This window comes from Carica papaya, chromosome 8, assembly GCF_054855325.1.
Source record: "Carica papaya isolate Zhongbai chromosome 8, ASM5485532v1, whole genome shotgun sequence".
NCBI classification, from domain to species: Eukaryota; Viridiplantae; Streptophyta; class Magnoliopsida; order Brassicales; family Caricaceae; genus Carica; species Carica papaya.
In genome coordinates, this window is record NC_142316.1 from 112,862 (window position 1) to 131,056 (window position 18,195).

At 34.2% G+C, this 18,195-nt stretch overlaps 4 protein-coding genes across 8 annotated transcripts in view; 2 read left to right on the forward strand and 2 right to left on the reverse strand.

Annotated features, from left to right (window-relative positions):
* Positions 1-730: 730 nt before the first annotated feature.
* MT2B (metallothionein 2B) lies at positions 731-1,350 on the forward strand. Its single transcript, XM_022031138.2, has 2 exons — positions 731-888; positions 976-1,350. The coding sequence occupies exons 1-2, from the start codon at positions 824-826 to the stop codon at positions 1,154-1,156; spliced, it is 246 nt and encodes an 81-aa protein (XP_021886830.1). The 5' UTR covers positions 731-823; the 3' UTR covers positions 1,157-1,350.
* Positions 1,351-1,954: 604 nt separating this feature from the next.
* Positions 1,955-5,830, reverse strand: LOC110806333 (ATP binding microtubule motor family protein). Of its 2 annotated transcripts, XM_088209893.1 has the most exons (12): positions 5,511-5,830; positions 5,125-5,293; positions 4,464-4,857; positions 4,158-4,363; positions 3,454-3,761; positions 3,304-3,373; positions 3,068-3,155; positions 2,701-2,957; positions 2,563-2,609; positions 2,451-2,472; positions 2,303-2,365; positions 1,955-2,178 (listed from the first exon to the last, which is right to left on the reverse strand). In XM_088209893.1, exons 1-12 carry the CDS (start codon positions 5,744-5,746, stop codon positions 2,062-2,064), a joined length of 1,977 nt encoding a protein of 658 aa, XP_088066019.1. In that variant the 5' UTR covers positions 5,747-5,830; the 3' UTR covers positions 1,955-2,061. The 2 variants fall into 2 exon arrangements, with proteins under 2 accessions (XP_088066019.1, XP_088066020.1); XM_088209894.1 differs by lacking the exons at positions 1,955-2,178; positions 2,303-2,365; positions 2,563-2,609 and having other exon boundaries at positions 2,451-2,535.
* Positions 5,831-7,772: 1,942 nt separating this feature from the next.
* MYB3R-5 (myb domain protein 3r-5) lies at positions 7,773-14,597 on the forward strand. Of its 4 annotated transcripts, none has more exons than XM_022031131.2 (9): positions 7,773-7,939; positions 8,370-8,521; positions 8,663-8,714; positions 9,035-9,092; positions 9,844-9,938; positions 10,023-10,126; positions 10,421-10,549; positions 12,140-13,243; positions 14,184-14,597. In XM_022031131.2, the coding sequence occupies exons 1-9, from the start codon at positions 7,898-7,900 to the stop codon at positions 14,215-14,217; spliced, it is 1,770 nt and encodes a 589-aa protein (XP_021886823.2). In that variant the 5' UTR covers positions 7,773-7,897; the 3' UTR covers positions 14,218-14,597. The 4 variants fall into 4 exon arrangements, with proteins under 4 accessions (XP_021886823.2, XP_021886824.2, XP_021886827.2 ...); XM_022031132.2 differs by having other exon boundaries at positions 8,376-8,521; XM_022031135.2 differs by having other exon boundaries at positions 7,776-7,939; positions 8,329-8,521.
* Positions 14,598-16,104: 1,507 nt separating this feature from the next.
* The window catches only part of PRT6 (proteolysis 6), a 32,830-nt gene continuing 30,739 nt past the window's right edge, over positions 16,105-18,195 (reverse strand). The window contains exons 16-19 of the mRNA XM_088209886.1: positions 18,033-18,101; positions 17,712-17,810; positions 17,441-17,598; positions 16,105-16,420 (exon numbers count right to left, since the gene is read on the reverse strand). Of these exons, the coding sequence (XP_088066012.1) occupies positions 17,739-17,810; positions 18,033-18,101 (141 nt within the window). The 3' untranslated portion in view covers positions 16,105-16,420; positions 17,441-17,598; positions 17,712-17,738. The remainder of the gene's footprint in view (positions 16,421-17,440; positions 17,599-17,711; positions 17,811-18,032; positions 18,102-18,195) is intronic.

Here is an 18,195-nt window from a genome sequence, read left to right on the forward strand (position 1 = left end):
ATAAAGTTCTAAGACTTAATAGTGCACAAAATTTCTTTAAGCATAATTTGAAATTTAAAGTACAAATTTAAACTTTTAGCTTGTAAAAACCATACAATAAAATAGATATATATATATATATATATACTTTTAGACTGTCTCGCATAATAAAAGGTAAAAGGTACAAACTCCACTACTAACAGCATACATTGTGTATATATTTTAAAAGGTGATGAGAGTAGGAAAGTTACATACTTGAGAAATTATTGATTAGATTACATACAATCTATGTTGTCTTGATGTAATTGGACGGTCAATATCACTTTGTGCACGTTATATACAATTATAAATATTGCATGGTGATATTGTAAGCGGCCCCACCACAATATAAAAAGCATAACAAGCGGGCCCAGTTTCTGTTCTGTCTTTTCTTTCGTTCAACCCAATAATGCATTTTATCTCTTTTTAACCCAATGCATGTCCGGCAGATAAATACTCGTGCACCGCTCAAATCACAGCCGTCGATTAAGAATTTGATGAACTGGAAATGAATCTGACGGTGGAGGAGCAAAAGATTTTGTACACTCTAGAAAGCACGAGTCGCACCCACACACACCCACCCCCTTATGAGAGGGATAGACGAACGGCTTTTGAGATAAACAAGGACGTGGGGCCAGCCGTTTTGAAACGATGCATGTATGACGTAAGATCTGACACGTTGACGGTCCATCTGCACTCAACTTGTTTATAAATGGAACTCTCCCGTAATTCAAATCTGGTATTCCTGCTAAATCACTCGCGTTAATCATCCGTGACTCGCTCATTTTATCTAGAGAATCTGAAAATGTCTTGCTGCGGAGGAAACTGTGGCTGTGGATCCAGTTGCGGTTGCGGCAGCGGATGCGGAGGGTATGATGATTTTTAGGATCTGTTTGGTTCCGTGGAAAAAGTTGTCTTCTGTTTAAGCCTAATTTTGTTTTCACGACAAATTTGCAGGTGCAAAATGTATCCCGACATGAGTTTTGCGGAGAAGACAACGAGTGAGACTGTGGTGCTCGGATTTGCAGCGGAGAAAGCATCGTACGAGGGATATGGCGAGACGATGGTTGTGGTGGGCGAGAATGGTGGGTGCAAGTGCGGTGCCAACTGCACCTGCGACCCTTGCAATTGTAAATGAGATCCATCTCGGGTGAATTTGAGAGGCAGAGACTGCGTCGTATAAGAAAATAACTAGTATGTAAACTGTGTTTTGCGTGTGTCTGTTTTAAATAAAGTAGCAGATCTGGTTTGGTTTCAGTTCATCATCTGATTATGATTGATCTGGCTTTGTAATATTTGTTAATCTATAAAGTTAATATATAAATTAAGCTACTTGTTCTTGTTCTATTCTTAAAAAAGTAACTCACATTTCTAGATCTAGATCTGATTAAAAATTTCAAGCGTTTGTTTGTTTGTTTGTTTGTTAGCGAGGCGTGGGTCTCGTGAAGAGGGAAAATTAAATTTGTATTCCCCAAAATATAAGAAAAAAGTCCCAATACTCATTTATTAAATATTTTAATCTGAAATATACAGCTTTTTAAATTTGAAGAGAAAATGGTATATGATTAATAATTTGAATTTAATGTATGATATTTTACGGTATAAAAAAAAATTATATTTATTTTAATTTTAAATAATAATAAATGGTATATGATTAATAAATTTAAAATGAATTTTAAAAGTAATGAATCAGTGACGTGTGATTGACTTTTTCTCCTTATATTTTTATATAAATTTAATTTAATTTTTATTTTTATAATTTATTATTTATTTTATTAAATATAAAAATTTAATTTATAATAATTATTTATTTAAATATAAATATAATTATATTAATTAATAAATTTAATTTTTTTATTATATATTATTTACAATATAATTTAAATAAAAATATAATTATATCATTCTATTATCTAAATAAAAAATATCATTAACATATTATAATTTAATTACGGTCATTATCATATATTAATTAATTTTTAATAAAATTTATTCAAATAGAATCTTAAAATTACACAAATTTTTCGTCTTTTAAAGACGAGCTTAAAGTACTAAATACTCCTTGCTGGGTTGTGCTGTGTCAAATATTCCTCTAGCCGCTTTGCCGAACATGTTATGCACCTGCTTCCATGAGAGGCCTATTTTCTCCAAGTCCTTTAGCTGTTGAAAACACATTATTCATAATAAATAATGAAAATATGAAGGAAAAACAAAATAGAAACTCAGTTCACATATATATATATATATAGCAAAAGATGTAAATTTTAGCTGTAATTTTGCTCACCTTTTTTATGGGACTTGTTTCCCTCACTTCACATATATACTCTGCCATTTTCCACCCAATTCCCTGCACAAATATGCTCAAAAATCTCAATAAAAAACTTCAAACAGCACAATTTTACCTTCATCTCCAACTTCACAATTTAATTTACCTTTAGCTCCACGAGCTCTTCTCTGCAAAGATAACAAGTTCAAAATCATTTACTTTTAAACTTCTGATACTAGCCACTTACTTCTCTGCAAAAGATAACAAGTAAAACTTACTTGCTGGCTGTATTTAGGAAATGGATATATTCTTGTACAACACAATTCTGCACATCAGAACAAATCAGATTCTTAAAAAATAAAAAATCAGCCGCGGTTCTAGGGAATGAATATCAGATAATCAAATATTTGCCATACCTTCAAACTATTACTCCATGTACAGAATTTATTATCAACAGGGGTGACCGTGGTTTGTGAATTGTTCTTTCCCAAGCTAGAAAGAAAGGGTGTTTTGGGAGATGATAGTTGTTCAAGGGGTTGTGGATTTACATTGGAATTAACTGGGGAAAGAGCTTTTCTCTGAGGGCTTTCTAGTGCATTTTCCCTTTCTTTCAGGGATCCAGCAGAGTTAGTAGAGTCAGTGAACTCCATCTTCTGAACACCTGCTGAGTGACCTATCCAAACATGAAATTTAGAAGCCTCAAACTACACTAAAACTTGTCATCTAATATTCTCCTCAGCTTGTGCTAAGAATATCAGCTGTATGTGCAACTTTTCGCCATACCTCGTAAATGCGTAGCTGACTCCAATCCGAGATCTTTGGTATCAGCATTCGTCTCTTCTATATGATTATCAGCAGCAAGGTGCAGGCCCTGCAAGTGACATATTTATGTGTGAGCATGACACCAACAAAGAGAAGTTTTTTGGATGGATGAAAAAGCCTTTTACAATCAACAAGTATGGAGTTAAGAGTTAGAAGTGTTCGTGATGGTTATTGTAATGCAAGAAATTGACACCTACCTCCAACTGAGAATCCATAGTAGTAACTTCACTGTTGGATAAGTTGCCAAAAGGCACACAAGTAATCGTTCTGCATATGCACAAAGCAATTAAGAAATGGAGCTAAATCATCAGGTTAGATAACTAGAAATTAGATTGTTAACCCAGTACCCCTTCTTTGCTTTAGAAATTGCCTGGTTAGTAGTGGGTTTTGCGTTTTCGGCATTGAGATAATTGGATTTCTTCACGGAGCTTATGGAACCAGGACTCTGACCCAGGAATGGTGAACCACATGCTCTGAGTCTCTGCAAACTCTTTGTCTTGCCTTTAGATTCAAGCCATGCTTGCAATTTTGCCTCCATATCTACTTTAACCATTGGAGTCTCTACCTTCTGAGTTGAAGGAATATAATTTGATATCTGTCGTGATCTAGCAGCCAAGCTAACAGTATGGACAGATTCTTGGTACTCTCCCGGATTCTGATATGAAAGTATTGGGAAATCAACTAAGTTTTATGGCATGTTTTGGATATATAAATTTAGAAATGTTTAATTGGCTAAAATTAAAGTTCAACTTTATGTTTGATTTCAAAAGTATTCTATAATAATTTAATGACAAGTAGAAGTTAGTTATAATCTACACAGTTGATATGTAACTAAACTAAATCAATTAGACCCATATCCTCAATTATACAACTACTGTCTTCTTACTTGTCAAAGAAAAAACATTATGAAAACATCACTTGAAGCTAAACAAGGAATTGACTTGGAATTAAAATGTTATTTTAATCCATTATATTCATTTCTTATTTCATGGAATTGAAATTTGATCTAAAGTCAATGTAAGTGATTATGAATGAACTTGAATATCTTTACCAGACAAGCAACCATCAATGCACAACTTGTTCCTCCCAGAGAGTCCTGCAAGATACGTGTCAGTTTGCTTTCTCTGTAGGGTACTCGGGGCTTGTTGTTATTCAATGCATAAATGACATTGGACAATGCAAACAAGGACTGATTGATCTTCGAACTTTCTTGAAGACGAATTCCCTCATTGCAGGTCCTTCTGTTATCTTCGTTACCTAATTTATACCACAAGATTTTAGTTAGTTCCGGCAAAAACAATAAGCAAAGCAACTCCACCCCAATTACAAAAGCAACTTCAGGCACGTTAGAAGGAACCTGCTAGGTCAATGAGATTGATTTTCCCAGTAACAACAGCCCCAGAAGCATCACCAGTAAGAGAGGAAACAGATATAACAAGCACTCCATGGCTCCTACTGGAAACATCATTAAGACCTGTATGTGCAACTTTTCGCCTCTGAACAGCACAGGAGAAGACCTCATTGAACTCAGACATTGAAAGAACAGGGACACGAGATAGCCCACTAAGATGAATTTGTCCATCTTTGTCATCTCTAATCACAATTTCCTTGGCTTTGACTTCTAGCAGATCATAACATCTGTCCATATATACCTCGTAGTATGAAATTTCTGCTGTGCTCCCCATCTTCTTGCACAGAGACAGAACAGCAGACATTACCAGCGGCATTAGGCCTGGTAGCTCATCTGTTCCCTGTATCATGAAACATGTTGACACATATCTTCGCAATAAATACTTGATTAGACCAAGAGGATAGTTTCTAGTATTGATGAATAGATGGTCTATATTTCTTACCGTCATTAATATTGGACAACGAACGACAATGAAACCCAAAAAGAAAGAGTAAAGGAGTATAAATTTGAATTTTTTCTGTCCTTGAATCTCTGTAATTTGAATTTTTTCTTTCCTTATTAATGGAAACAAAACGGAGAGCAACAGAAAATTAAACAACATAATTACCTGCATGGTATAGGTTTTACCACTTCCAGTAGCGCCATAAGCAAAGACAGTGGCATTGCAGCCATGAAAAATCCCAGGAATCAAAGGATCCACTTCCCTGGAGAATATCTGGCTAACATTGTCATCTTTCTGGTCAAAAAAGGAGTCCACTCGATAGCACTCATTTCGACTGAATCCAACAAAAAAAAAAAAACACTAATCATACCAAAATCTTAAAAATCAAGTTACTGCACAAGAGTAGTAGAAAAAATAAGAAAACGCGATAAATTTGAGTTCACAACAGTGAATCTGTGAATTTATTGCAAATATAACGAAAACTTGCAAATCCAACGTAACTCCAAGTGAGGCCGAGCTTCGTACGAGATATCATGAAAAGTTTCACTGACCTGGTGTGGGGATCAGAGAGATGAACAGCAACTTCATCGCAAGGCCCGAAATTCTGATCAAGAACCGAAATGCAAGATTTCAGGTTCCCATCTTTTGAAAGGATTTCTTGAGGGAGAAAAGGACGCACCCGGACTATAACCCTAACCTTGGAGACCGAATTGGTCTCCATGGATTTTGCAGGAGTCCCAAATTTGAAATTTTGAATTGTGTTCAACGAATGTTTTGGGGTTTCCATGGGAAGCAGAATACAATGCTGTCTTCTGTATGATTATATGTTTGGTCAGAATATAATACTGAGCAAAAGCGCCATGAGACCGGAGTAACTGACCTTTGTTTTTGAATTTATGACCGTTGGATCTTTCTTCATTTGAATTTTTTCAGCCCCTATGTTCATAAAGCCCATGGACTTGTTTTTAAGCTTATCTGTTTTTGGATTGTTTAGTTTATGTCTATAAATAGTTTTAAGTGTATTCTACTCTAATATTAGTATTTGGTAATATAAACATTTATTTTTCTAAACATTTAACAGAACTAAAAAATGTATTTTTTATATAATTAAAATAATAATTACAACGTGTTTGAAAGTATTTAAATAATAATATTATTAAAATAGACTAGAAAACAGTAAAGTAGATTAAATAAAATTTTTAATAAAATATTATTCGATAGTTTACTTCAATGAAAGATTTAAAAGTTAAGTATAATTTAGGAACTAGGTTAACCATCAGAGCCTTCTTGACTTTAAAGTATTTACATTATATTCATATTGATGAAATATACGATGACATGAGAGAGTTTGACAATATTTACTGGCAAAAAAGATTTAAAATGACACAAGAATTCAGGTTGAGCCGAGAGGCAATTCTATCATATTCTCCTCATACAATAAGATCATGCACTATTGTAAAGAAACATCCACCCGACGTATTGTCAACATAAATAACGTCTTGTTTATTGTAAATCAACTCATATTCTAATAATTTTATCAACTGAAAACTAAAATAATTGTTATTCCATCAAAAATTTTCAATTAGTTTCATCCACTTTACAACATAAAAATCCAATAACATCATAGGTCTGAAGAGATGAAAATTAAGAGTTTAAAGTAAATCAAAGGAGAGACATATCGATTTCAGCTTCTTTATTAGTCTAATATGTAAAAAGAGAGACACAAGTGAGGAAACCCTCTCCACATATAGACTAAAAATATAATATATGAATTATATAGATATAAATAGAAAATTCCTTTCCTACACAAAAGAGGAAGTTAAAGCAAAAAATTGCAAATGTACACTACTTTATTAGTAGTGTACTATAAAAATAGTAAACAATAAAAGAGGTTATGAGGAATCAAATCAACATATATGAATTTCTGAGAAACCAAAGCAACAGAAACGAAAAAAAGCAGAGGAGAAGATGAGAGAAAAATTGAGGTTATCGTCGGATATGGAGGAACTGCAATCGAAGAATCAAGAATCTGTTTTCACGAGCTCATCAAATTTAGCTTGCAAAAAATAATGTCCTTGTGGTGATCAAATTATTTACATGTCATCTCTGCTATTTAGATCATTCGACAAGTCCTTTCTACCAGCACCTCTGCTTCATTATTATAATAAAATCAAATCTTTCTCCCACTTTCAAATAAGAGAAGATAACTTTATTTTACACGCATAAAAAATAAAAGATGGAGAAACGCTATTTGATTTGATTATCGGACATGAGATTTACGTCTTTATTTTGTTAAATTTAATAATTTTTAAATTTTATATGTTTAATAAAATTGATCTTTTTTTTTTTTACTGTCAAACGATTCATATTAACTAATATTTCAATAGCAGATTGAGATAATTATGCACTATTTTGATCAAATATTTCGGTCAATATTAATTGCTCAAACCTCTCTTAATCAGTTAAACTATACCTTCCCACGCAAGAAAGTGGACATGTAAACTCCGATAACTTACGTGAGATCCAACGGCTGAGAAACACCCACGAAGAATTGGCTCCCGTCAAAGGCTAAAACTTTGTTCGACTCAAACGCGTGTGGGGCTTTCCTCTAGCTAGAATGCCCTTTCAGGTTCAAACTTTGTCCCTAACGGTAACTTGATGACTTTAACAGACGTTAACCCATCAGGGGTTTTACCTTCCGAAACCCTCAGCAGCTATATATAACGGTTAGTAACGGAGACGTCGGTGCGTATACATTCGTTATATACTTTTTTAACGTTTTTAATATATATATATATATATTTTTTAATCTTTGAAGACTCTCTTTCTTTCATTGTTTCAACGGGCAAAGGATTTTTCGAAACAAAGCAAGTGCTTTCTGTTTCCACAGAGAGACGTTTCAATTCTTTCTCACTCCAAAAGGGATTTTCTTCGTTCGATGAGCTCCAGTTTGATTCCCGCCAGTTCTTTTCAGGATGAGGTCAGTTTCACCTTCGCAAATCGGAATCGTTTCTGTTTGCCAAAATAAGTTTTCCTTTTTTCTTTTCATTTCTTTTACTGTCTCCGATCGCTTCATCGTTATTCCTTTAATCCCAAGTATCTCTGATTTGTGAAACAATTAGTTTTCTTGGGTTTATGCTTTTATCTGCTAAAAACCCTAGGATTCTGTGGTTTGTGTGCACAAGTATTGGGTTTTATCGATTTATTTTGATCTAATTGCTGGTATTGAGATCTGGCTTTTGTTTGTATTCGTTTTTGGCGGTGCGGGTTGGGAATTTTCTTTGTCGTCAGTTGCGTTTGAGTGTTCATAGTGATTATATATGGTTGCTTTTTTGTAGGAAGTCTTTATCTATTTGGTTATTTTCTCAGTTCTTCTTGATTAGGATTTTGAGTTTTGGAGATGATTGTAGAAGCAGATGGCTGAGTTAAAGGTCGAGGAGTGTTGTCTTGAGAATAAACAATTAACAACAGCATCCAGCTCTTCTATATCTGAAGGCAGTGGAAGTGCCATACTTAAGTCTCCGGCAATTTCTAGCCCTGCAGCAACATCACCTACTCATCGGTACTCTCCTCTAAAGCCTTTTATTTTAGTATATTGTTTAGAAACATGACGAATACCCTAGATTTCGGCAACTCTACCTATGTAGTTCCCATGGATTTTAATATGCCCAATAAACAGCATGTTGTGTATTTGAATTTGCAGGAGAACCACCGGCCCTATTAGGCGTGCGAAAGGTGGCTGGACTCCGCAGGAGGTAGGAAATTTCTTCCTCTTTCAATTATTGAATTTTTATGCATTATGGATTAGCTAGAGATCGTATGTATGTGTGGGTGCACACATCTGCCCAATCATTTCTGAAGAGGGAGATTAAGATTGGGTAATTTTGGCATTTTCGTTGGTTTAGGAAGATTTTCAGCACCTATTAACTTCAAAATTTCTAAGAATAATAACTTTGTACAGTATAAAAGTAACTCTACCATGTGCCATGTATGCTCTCTCTTATTTTGAACATATTGATCTGATGTTGCTCTGCGATATGTTTATGTTAGTAAGAACTTATCTAATCTGTTGCAGGATGAGACATTGAGAAATGCTGTTGCAGCTTTTAAGGGAAAGAGCTGGAAAAAGATAGGTTTTTTTCTTTCCTCAACATTTATAATTTTTTTGGAGTTCCTCATTATTTCTTTTGACAGCAGTTACTTCTATATGCTTAACTAGTTACCATATTGAAACTTCCAATTCACTTTAATGTAATTTAAATTATATTAAAAATTTAACTATACGTCAGCATCCCTTGTGAGTGATTCTTATTGATAAGTTCTTTGCTCTAATTAATTTAGGACAAAAGTATGTTATTGACTTTATGTCAAAAAGTAGGTTATTGACTTAATAGGTGAACTTAAAGCAGATGTAGGGCTGATAAGATTTTTTTTTGGTCAGCCATGGAGTAAATATCGGAGCTGTAAATATTTTGTTAAATGAAAATGTCATGTTAAAAGTTGGTCCTATATTTCAGTGTTCTAGCTCTGGTGCTGTCTGCAACTGAAATCCGTAGGTGATGTTCTAGAGTCGGGCTGAAGTTCACAAAATGGCAAGGATGTGAAGAGAGAAATAAATGAATATTTCGTTGGTTGGAAGTTTTTCTTTAATTATTATTTTTTATCTATGTGATTCATTTCATTTCTTTGAATTTCTTTAAATGGTTGGATCTAATAATATCATTTAATGCCTGCTGCGCATAGGTCTTTTTGTGAATTGCCTAGTAATTTAATGGCATAAGATTTAAGTGTATAAATGTTGAAATTTCTGTAGCACCGAAAATTTCAGGTAATAGTGTTAAGCTAAAATTCCTTATGTTCTTATGGTATATACTGTTCTTGCAGCTGAGTTCTTTCCTGATAGATCAGAAGTGCAGTGTCTGCATCGATGGCAGAAGGTTCTCAATCCAGATCTTGTTAAAGGACCTTGGACTCAAGAGGTATAAACTTGCTTCCACATTTCCCTTCCGCTGTTTGTTTTTGGAACTTGATAACATAGTTCCTGTTGTATGTGTGTTTTGCAGGAGGATGATAAAATCATTGAACTGGTGGCAAGATATGGACCCACAAAATGGTCTGTCATTGCAAAGTCTTTGCCTGGTCGAATTGGAAAACAATGCAGAGAGAGGTAACGAATAATCATTTTTCTTAGACTCAGAATGTTCATGATTTCTAATATTATTTCATTTGCTAAATAGATCATATTTTAATATTTATGTCATATAAAATGATCGAAGAGACAATAATAAAACTTATAAGGATGCATAAGCAGATGATGGGCAAGATCTAAATTTCTGATTTTCCATTTTGGAAATTTGCACCTAATCTTGCCTACCTTCATAAAGGACAAAAGCAAATTGGTTTGTTCATTTGAAAAGGCAGTTTCTTTCATTTACAAAATTGCCAAAAACATTGTTTGTAGGTGGCACAATCATTTGAATCCTGATATTAAAAAAGACGCATGGACTTTGGATGAAGAATTAGCTCTTATGAATGCTCATCGGGTGCATGGGAACAAATGGGCTGAAATCGCCAAGGTCTTACCTGGAAGGTACAGTTGTTTTTTTTTTTCATGCTCAAATTTCTGTAGGAATTCATGTGCTATTTGTGATGTAACATTGTCCCATCAAGAAACCTGTTTGTCCTAGACTAGAGTGGCACTCTGTGAAGCTCTTCTGAGACTAGGTTCTTATTTTACTGGCTATTGTCTTTTGCTGAGCCAGAAGGACTAGTAATAGTGAAGCATAAATCATCATGCCGTAGAGACTTACCCAGAGTATATTGTTAGTACTTATCCAGAATACATTTCATGTGACGCACTAGGTATTTATAAGGAACATAAAATTTTGCAGCTCATACCATACCAGCAGATTGATAAAACTTTTTTTTGGGGAACTATGTTCATTAACAGTCCACTTCTCTGGAAATGAACCAAATTGCATCGCCTATCTTGTCTGTGTATATTACTTGTAAGGAGATGAGTTTTACTTTCTTACTATTAGTGGTATCTTTTCATATCCCATGATTAATTCTGTTTCTGATTCCATCATTATTGAGTTACTGCTGTTTTGAGTGTCCAATTTAGGGTAAGGTCAAATAATCTTAAACAGAATTGAAACTAGGGGTAGTTTCTCTGGATTAGTTGTCCAAATGCTTCTTCAAATTGAGACCACAGCAACCAAAATCATAATCAACCAAAGAATAGTTTTCTCAACAGCCACAGCTAATCAAAGTTCTTAATAATGGTCAAATAGAGATATGAATTAGCTATTTTTTCCTTGAATCTCTCCAATGATCCCTGATGCTATATCTGATGCTAGTGCTATTTAATAATAAGGAGATGAGTTTTACTTTCTTACTATTAGTGGTATCTTTTCATATCCCATGATTAATTCTGTTTCTGATTCCATCATTATTGAGTTACTGCTGTTTTGAGTGTCCAATTTAGGGTAAGGTCAAATAATCTTAAACAGAATTGAAACTAGGGGTAGTTTCTCTGGATTAGTTGTCCAAATGGTTCTTCAAATTGAGACCACAGCAACCAAAATCATAATCAACCAAAGAATAGTTTTCTCAACAGCCACAGCTAATCAAAGTTCTTAATAATGGTCAAATAGAGATATGAATTAGCTCTGTTTTCCTTGAATCTCTCCAATGATCCCTGATGCTATATCTGATGCTAGTGCTATTTAATAACAAGGAGATGAGTTTTACTTTCTTACTATTAGTGGTATCTTTTCATATCACATGATTAATTCTGTTTCTGATTCCATCATTATTGAGTTACTGCTGTTTTGAGTGTCAAATTTAGGGTAAGGTCAAATAATCTTAAACAGAATTGAAACTAGGGGTAGTTTCTCTGGATTAGTTGTCCAAATGCTTCTTCAAATTGAGACCACAGCTACCAAAATCATAATCAACCAAAGAGTAGTTTTCTCAACTGCCACAACTAATCAAAGTTCTTAATAATGGTCAAATAGAGATATGAATTAGCTCTGTTTTCCTTGAATCTCTCCAATGATCCCTGATGCTATATCTGATGCTAGTGCTATTTAAACCTTTGACATGCTACTTCAAGCATTTATTATCCTCTCATTTTACTTCAGCTAATTCTTGTCTGTTGCACTGGTTCTTGATGTAGAACTGATAACTCGATAAAAAATCACTGGAATAGTTCCTTGAAGAAAAAATTAGATTTCTACTTGGCTACTGGGAAACTGCCGCCAGTTGCAAAGAATGGCCTTCAAAATGGCACCAAAGATACAAATAGATCTACTGTAACTAAAAAATTACTTGCTTCCTCAAATAAAGATTCAGATTCAGCTGCACAAACATCATCAGGAACTACAGACATATGTAAACTAGACGAAGATGGTAAGGATCATATTGATTCTTTGGCACCCAAACAAGATGCGGCTGTTTCATCTAGTGGTCTTCCAAATGAGTCAGGTGATTCTGAAAATGTAGAATGTAGGCCAGAGTTGTCTAATGCAGGTACTACCTGCAGTAACTTAGAGTCAGTGCCAAAGTTTGAGAATCATGGAACCAGCTCAGAAATTGTTGAAGATACAGATACTGGGAGGCAATTGCAGTTTGGAACTCCGACATATGGCTCTTTATACTATGAGCCACCCCAGTTTGAAAATTGTATTCCATCAGATATAGATCTCTTTTGTACGTGTGGTGTAAGCCATGACTGTAGTTCTGGCCCCAATATCTCACCTATTTGTTTCTTCACTCCACCTTGTGTGAAGGACAGTGCTCGAGGTATGCAAAGTCCCGAATCTATATTAAAAATTGCTGCCAAGACCTTCCCTAATACTCCTTCCATATTCCGAAAGAGAAAAATAGTTTCTCAAGGGCATCAAATCATTAACAAAGTTGAGAAAGTGGATGCGGAAATGGTCAAGGGCAGGCCTCACGCATCCAACAAACACGAAAGAGCTGAGAACAGTTCTGAGAAGTCCCTGTTCGAAAATGAGAGTTTGTGCAGCAGTCCTGCTTTTAGAGAAAATGATGTCGCTGGACCTACTAGCAAGGCTTTTAATGTGTCTCCTCCATACCGGTTAAGGTCCAAAAGAACTGCTGTCTTTAAGTCCGTAGAGAGACAACTTGAGTTCAGTTCCAAGAAGGAGAAATCTGATGTGAATATCAGATCCTCAGATTTATCAGTGAACAGAAGTTCTGCTGTAAGTGAAGATTGTTCCCATACAACAAAGTTGGGAAGTGACCTTGGACATAAACTGTAAGTCATTATATTATTAACTGCTACATTAGAAATGTATACGTTCTATGTGCCTTTCATTTTTGGTTATACCCTTGTTGGGATCAATGAAATATTAACTTGGTTACATTATCTCTTAGTCATACTCGGTAAGTGAAGAATCATCCATGAGTCATATATATAAACTAGAAGTCTGCAAAAGCATGTCCAAGTGAAAATCAATGCTTACTGGAGGAATTCACTCAGCTGTATTTCAAAAACTTTTATTCCATGATTAAGGGTTGCTGTAATTTGTAATTTCCATAAGGATGACTTGTATCTCTTAGCAATACTTGATCATTTGAGATCCTGCATGTTGTGTTTCTCATCTACAAGAAGAATGACATTTAATTTGTTGGCAATTACTTGATAATTTGATACCCTTTTATGTCATGTTTCTCATCTACAATAAGAAATTATTATTGGATCTTGTTATAGTTTTTCAAAATTGTTATATCTCCGAGAGAATAAAAAACAGAGAATTTGAAAGACTGGTGTTCATAACTAATGTTGTGATTTTGAGCTCTCTTTGTGTTTTCTTTACGAGGGATTAGGATTCTTCAATTGGGAGGAAGAGAGGAGGTGCTTCTCCTAAAGTAACTGGATGACTAGATATATTTTTTACTTATATGGCACTTTCTTGTCCTCTCGGCCCTCAATTAGAGGGCTTCCAAATTCCTTTCCAGAGTAAAGCAGAGAACTGAATGAAATTTTGGGTCGTTGTAATATCCAATAACTGGTTGTGTGCATGAGCTGGGGATTATATATTATTAACGGGCAACAGTGTTTTGCATGTTTGCATCTCTTCAGTTATTTTGCATGAGCTGTGGATCTTTACATATCCTTCTCATATTACGTCAAAGGTAAGTCGGGTGTTTCCTACATTATTTTTTCTCATTTCTGTTTCATTCTATTAATGCAGGGATAAGGCAGGAGATATGCTTGAAGTTGGGTGATTGCTTTTTTATGGCGCCTGAGTCTGTTACTTTATAGAGGTATTCAAAGGATATATATAAGATTTTGGTTAATGGCAATTGCCATTTTGGACTTCTTATGTGATAGCTCAAGCATATCTTAACATTATGGACTCTTGTGAAGGAAAACTCAAGAGGCAATTAGTAGGGTATTGACAAGATTATTCTGTACAGAAGAACATCCTTGTAAGAGAAGAAATTCAAATTCCTCTACGGCTGACAGAAATACATGGCATTGTATGTTGAGAAATTTAGTTGGTCCTTTGGGTAGGATTTTCACTTCACTAAAATTTATTTCGCTGCAGTTAAATATATAGTTATATATAATCAATGATATATTTTCTATTGATTTCTTTTGTAAATTATCTAGATTTGTTATTTTCTTTTCTGAGAAAAATTTACTTGGATTCTTCAGCCTACTTGCAAATAGCAATTAGTTTGTATACGAAAGAATATGCATCCTCCAAAGGTTCCCTTCATGAAATCTTTCCAACCCAATTGCCTTCTGATATTCAAATACAGGATTAAGATTTGAAATGCAAAGCTAAGAACTATAAATTGTTTATTGCTTGCATATTGAGTTAATATTACAATATTCCTTCTTATTTTTTATCATCTTATTGAGGATAAAGTACAAAATATGAGATTTGACTAATCTATACAAATATGATTGCATATTTCTTTGTTCTTACTCGATTTTCTCCTAATTTCTTTATCCTCTTCTTCAATTCTGAACAGTTCTACTCTCTGTCTATTACGATATAACCTATTTTTACTAGTTAGTTGCTATTTGGGTATTTTTAGATTCACTCCTAAAACTAGTTCTATTGTTTATATTTACTTAGAAAAGAAAAGTAAATGGAGATTACGAGCTTTAACACTTTTGTAAATCAAAGTCACTTAGTTAAATCTGGGATTCCCACTCAATATTCTTGCAATTTCTTCACTCTCTTCTTCAATTATGTTATTCTAATCCTTCTATCTTATTTTTCTACTCATAATATGAATTCATTGTTAATGTAAGTGATAAAAAAAAATAATAATAAGCAGAACATTCAAAGAAATAGAAAAATTAAGAAGAATGTTTCTCTCTTTTTGGTAAAACAAATTTACTCCCAATGTCGCCACAAAATCAAATTCTTAAAAGAGGGAATTCGTCAGGAGCATGAACTTAACATTTGCAAAAAAAGAGAAAGCAAGTCGTGAGCAGAGCAACTCATTTATGTTTTTTGCCGATACATTACTTATCGGATTCCAAAATTAACAGAGAGAAAAGAAATGAAATGGAGATTAGAAATGAAAAACACTAGGTTTGAATCGAAGTATGTGAAAGAAACAATACGAAGACACAGAAAATTCTGTTCTCTCGGCGAAGTAAATTTATGAAAGTCTTGAAAGAACGAAAGCAACACTTGGAAATAAAAGCATCTCACGAGCACCGACATCCAATTTACATTACAAGGGCGTGATGATTAGGTGAGTCTTATTTTATTTCTACCAAAATAACATTTACGCTTCCATCAACATCTTAGTAGAAATCTAAATCCAACAGATGCACGATATTTAACGTACAAAAAATCTCTATATTTTTTTATATAATATTAAAGTCACATGAAAGACAAATTAGTTAAAACAGGCTCTGCTTCCTCAATAACTTATTTTTATAAATAAGAAATAGCTGAGCATTTTAAAAACTTAATTATTGAAAATTTAATAACATTGATGTTTTAATAATCACCAGAAAACAATCATTTTAACCATTCGGTTAATTTAGCAAAACCCTAACGTAATTAAACACATCCTTCTATACCACTTCCACTCTCCCTCTCTACACTGCATGCTTATATATTGAAGGCGGACACCAGAAAATATCTGAAGGATATACAACACTTTCATATAGCCGAAGAAAATATATCAATGCTTTACACGAGGGTTGAAATGACATGAAAATGATTTTCCTTTTCTTTAGAAAAAAAAAAAAAAATCTAAAAAAATAACAAGAAGACCATACATGGATGAAACAAGTCACAAGATCGACCCTGAGTATGAAGGCTCATCTTCTACAGCACGTCCAGAAGTTCAAGGAGAACCAAGTGCAGAAGTTCCCAAGATATATACACGACTGTACAACCAAGGAAGAACAACTTTGCTAAACCCGCTTTGCAGAGAGGAAAATCTGAACCACCTACATGATGAAAGCACGTAACATCCATTGTAATTATTTTGGGAGCACAAAACCAAAAGCATAAATACGCGATTTGTTTCTGATTTGACCTTCTACTCTGCTACCAACTCAGACAAACAACTATGACTTCTCCATTCCTATGTAAATTTTTATATTAAGCAGATGCGACTACAAAAAGTTTAAAACTGCTTGCTACAATTCGAAAAAGTCTCAATGATGGTTGGTTACCAAAGCTCATACTTTAAAATTAACTAGACAAAGAGGGACCTTAAAGTGGCAACAAAAGCGACTTAGAAAATTGAATCACGCTGTAGTTCTCTATGTGAAATTAAATCTAGAATTTTCTTTTATTTTAATTCTCCACAGATGTTAGGTATAGAACCTAACCTTCCTCTGTGGGAAAAGGCACCATATGGGGCTAGTACCTCTTGGTTGAATATAGAAATTAAATGGAAATCAAGTGAGACATTGACCAAAAGAACCATTAGGACTCTAGGGCAAACATCCTCCATAACCAATTCTTAAAAATGGTAAAGGATTTGTTGGGACTTGGACCGGTGTCTTTCTCGTGAGAGAATATTACCTTTATATAGAAGTAATCCTGTAAGAATATCATAGACCAAAAGGCATAGAGTACCTTTGCAAATACAACAGTCAAGAGGACAGACACAAATTGTTCAATATCCACTAAGAAAAGGTTATACTATAGAGACAAAAAACCAATGGCTAACTGGACGAAATGCATGGCTAACTGGACGTCATGCAGGAACAGAAAAGTGGTAGTATGACACAACAACCTGATTGCACTAGCTAATTCTCATGCTTATTTCTATAACATAAAATCAAGTAAGATCACTGCCTTAAACTTTGTCATACTTTCCTGCAGATCATCAAATTGCTGGAGTGCATGTAATAAGGAAACAAAGGAAAACCTTCTCCCCATTCACCACGACTAAATAGAAGTTAAAAGAAGTGTGAAAGGACTTAACCTATCAAGAAATATATTTGAATAAAACCAACCTGGAAGCTGTCATGCAACCATTACATGCCACGTTTATGGCCAAGATCCACAACATCTTCCCATAATCACAAGGAACATTATAATTTGACAACCTTAGCACCTGGAGCAGAATTTTCCCTCCCCTTCGACATTAGTTGAATCAAGAAGTCTTTAATTCCTGAAAAGAATTCAGATAAAAACATTTAGTAAGAATCATAACAAGGATTGAGAGACCAATTCTTGAAAAACTGAAGCGAGAGAAAAAAAAATGAAGATACTATCAATAATTACCTTCACAGAACTCCTGAATTTTTATCATTAAATGATGAAGAAAGAACCCATCGTAGTTTGCGCAAGAACCTTTGAATTTCGGTCAAGGCCATGAGCAACCTATCATTAAGAAAATCATACTAACAATGTGATGAAAATAATACAAAGCAAAAAGATTGTTAGACCAAAAAAATTCCAGATAAATACTGATTTAACCGAACATCAATGGTCAAGGATTAGTTGTGGTCTCACTCAATATATATGCCATCATGAGCATTATGCCATTTAGGTATAAGTAAAACATCATGGTCTTAGAGCTTGCAGAAAGAAGACTATCCTCACCATGTGAGTTAGAGCAGCATAGCGCTCCTGGTTCAAGTAGAGTGGTTTTCCTCTCTGCATTTCCATATCCTGCAATGTTAAAATGATAATGGGAACTTCAGAAAAAGAAAAATAATAATAATAATAAAGGAAGCCTTAATACCAAATAAAATAAATTGAGTAA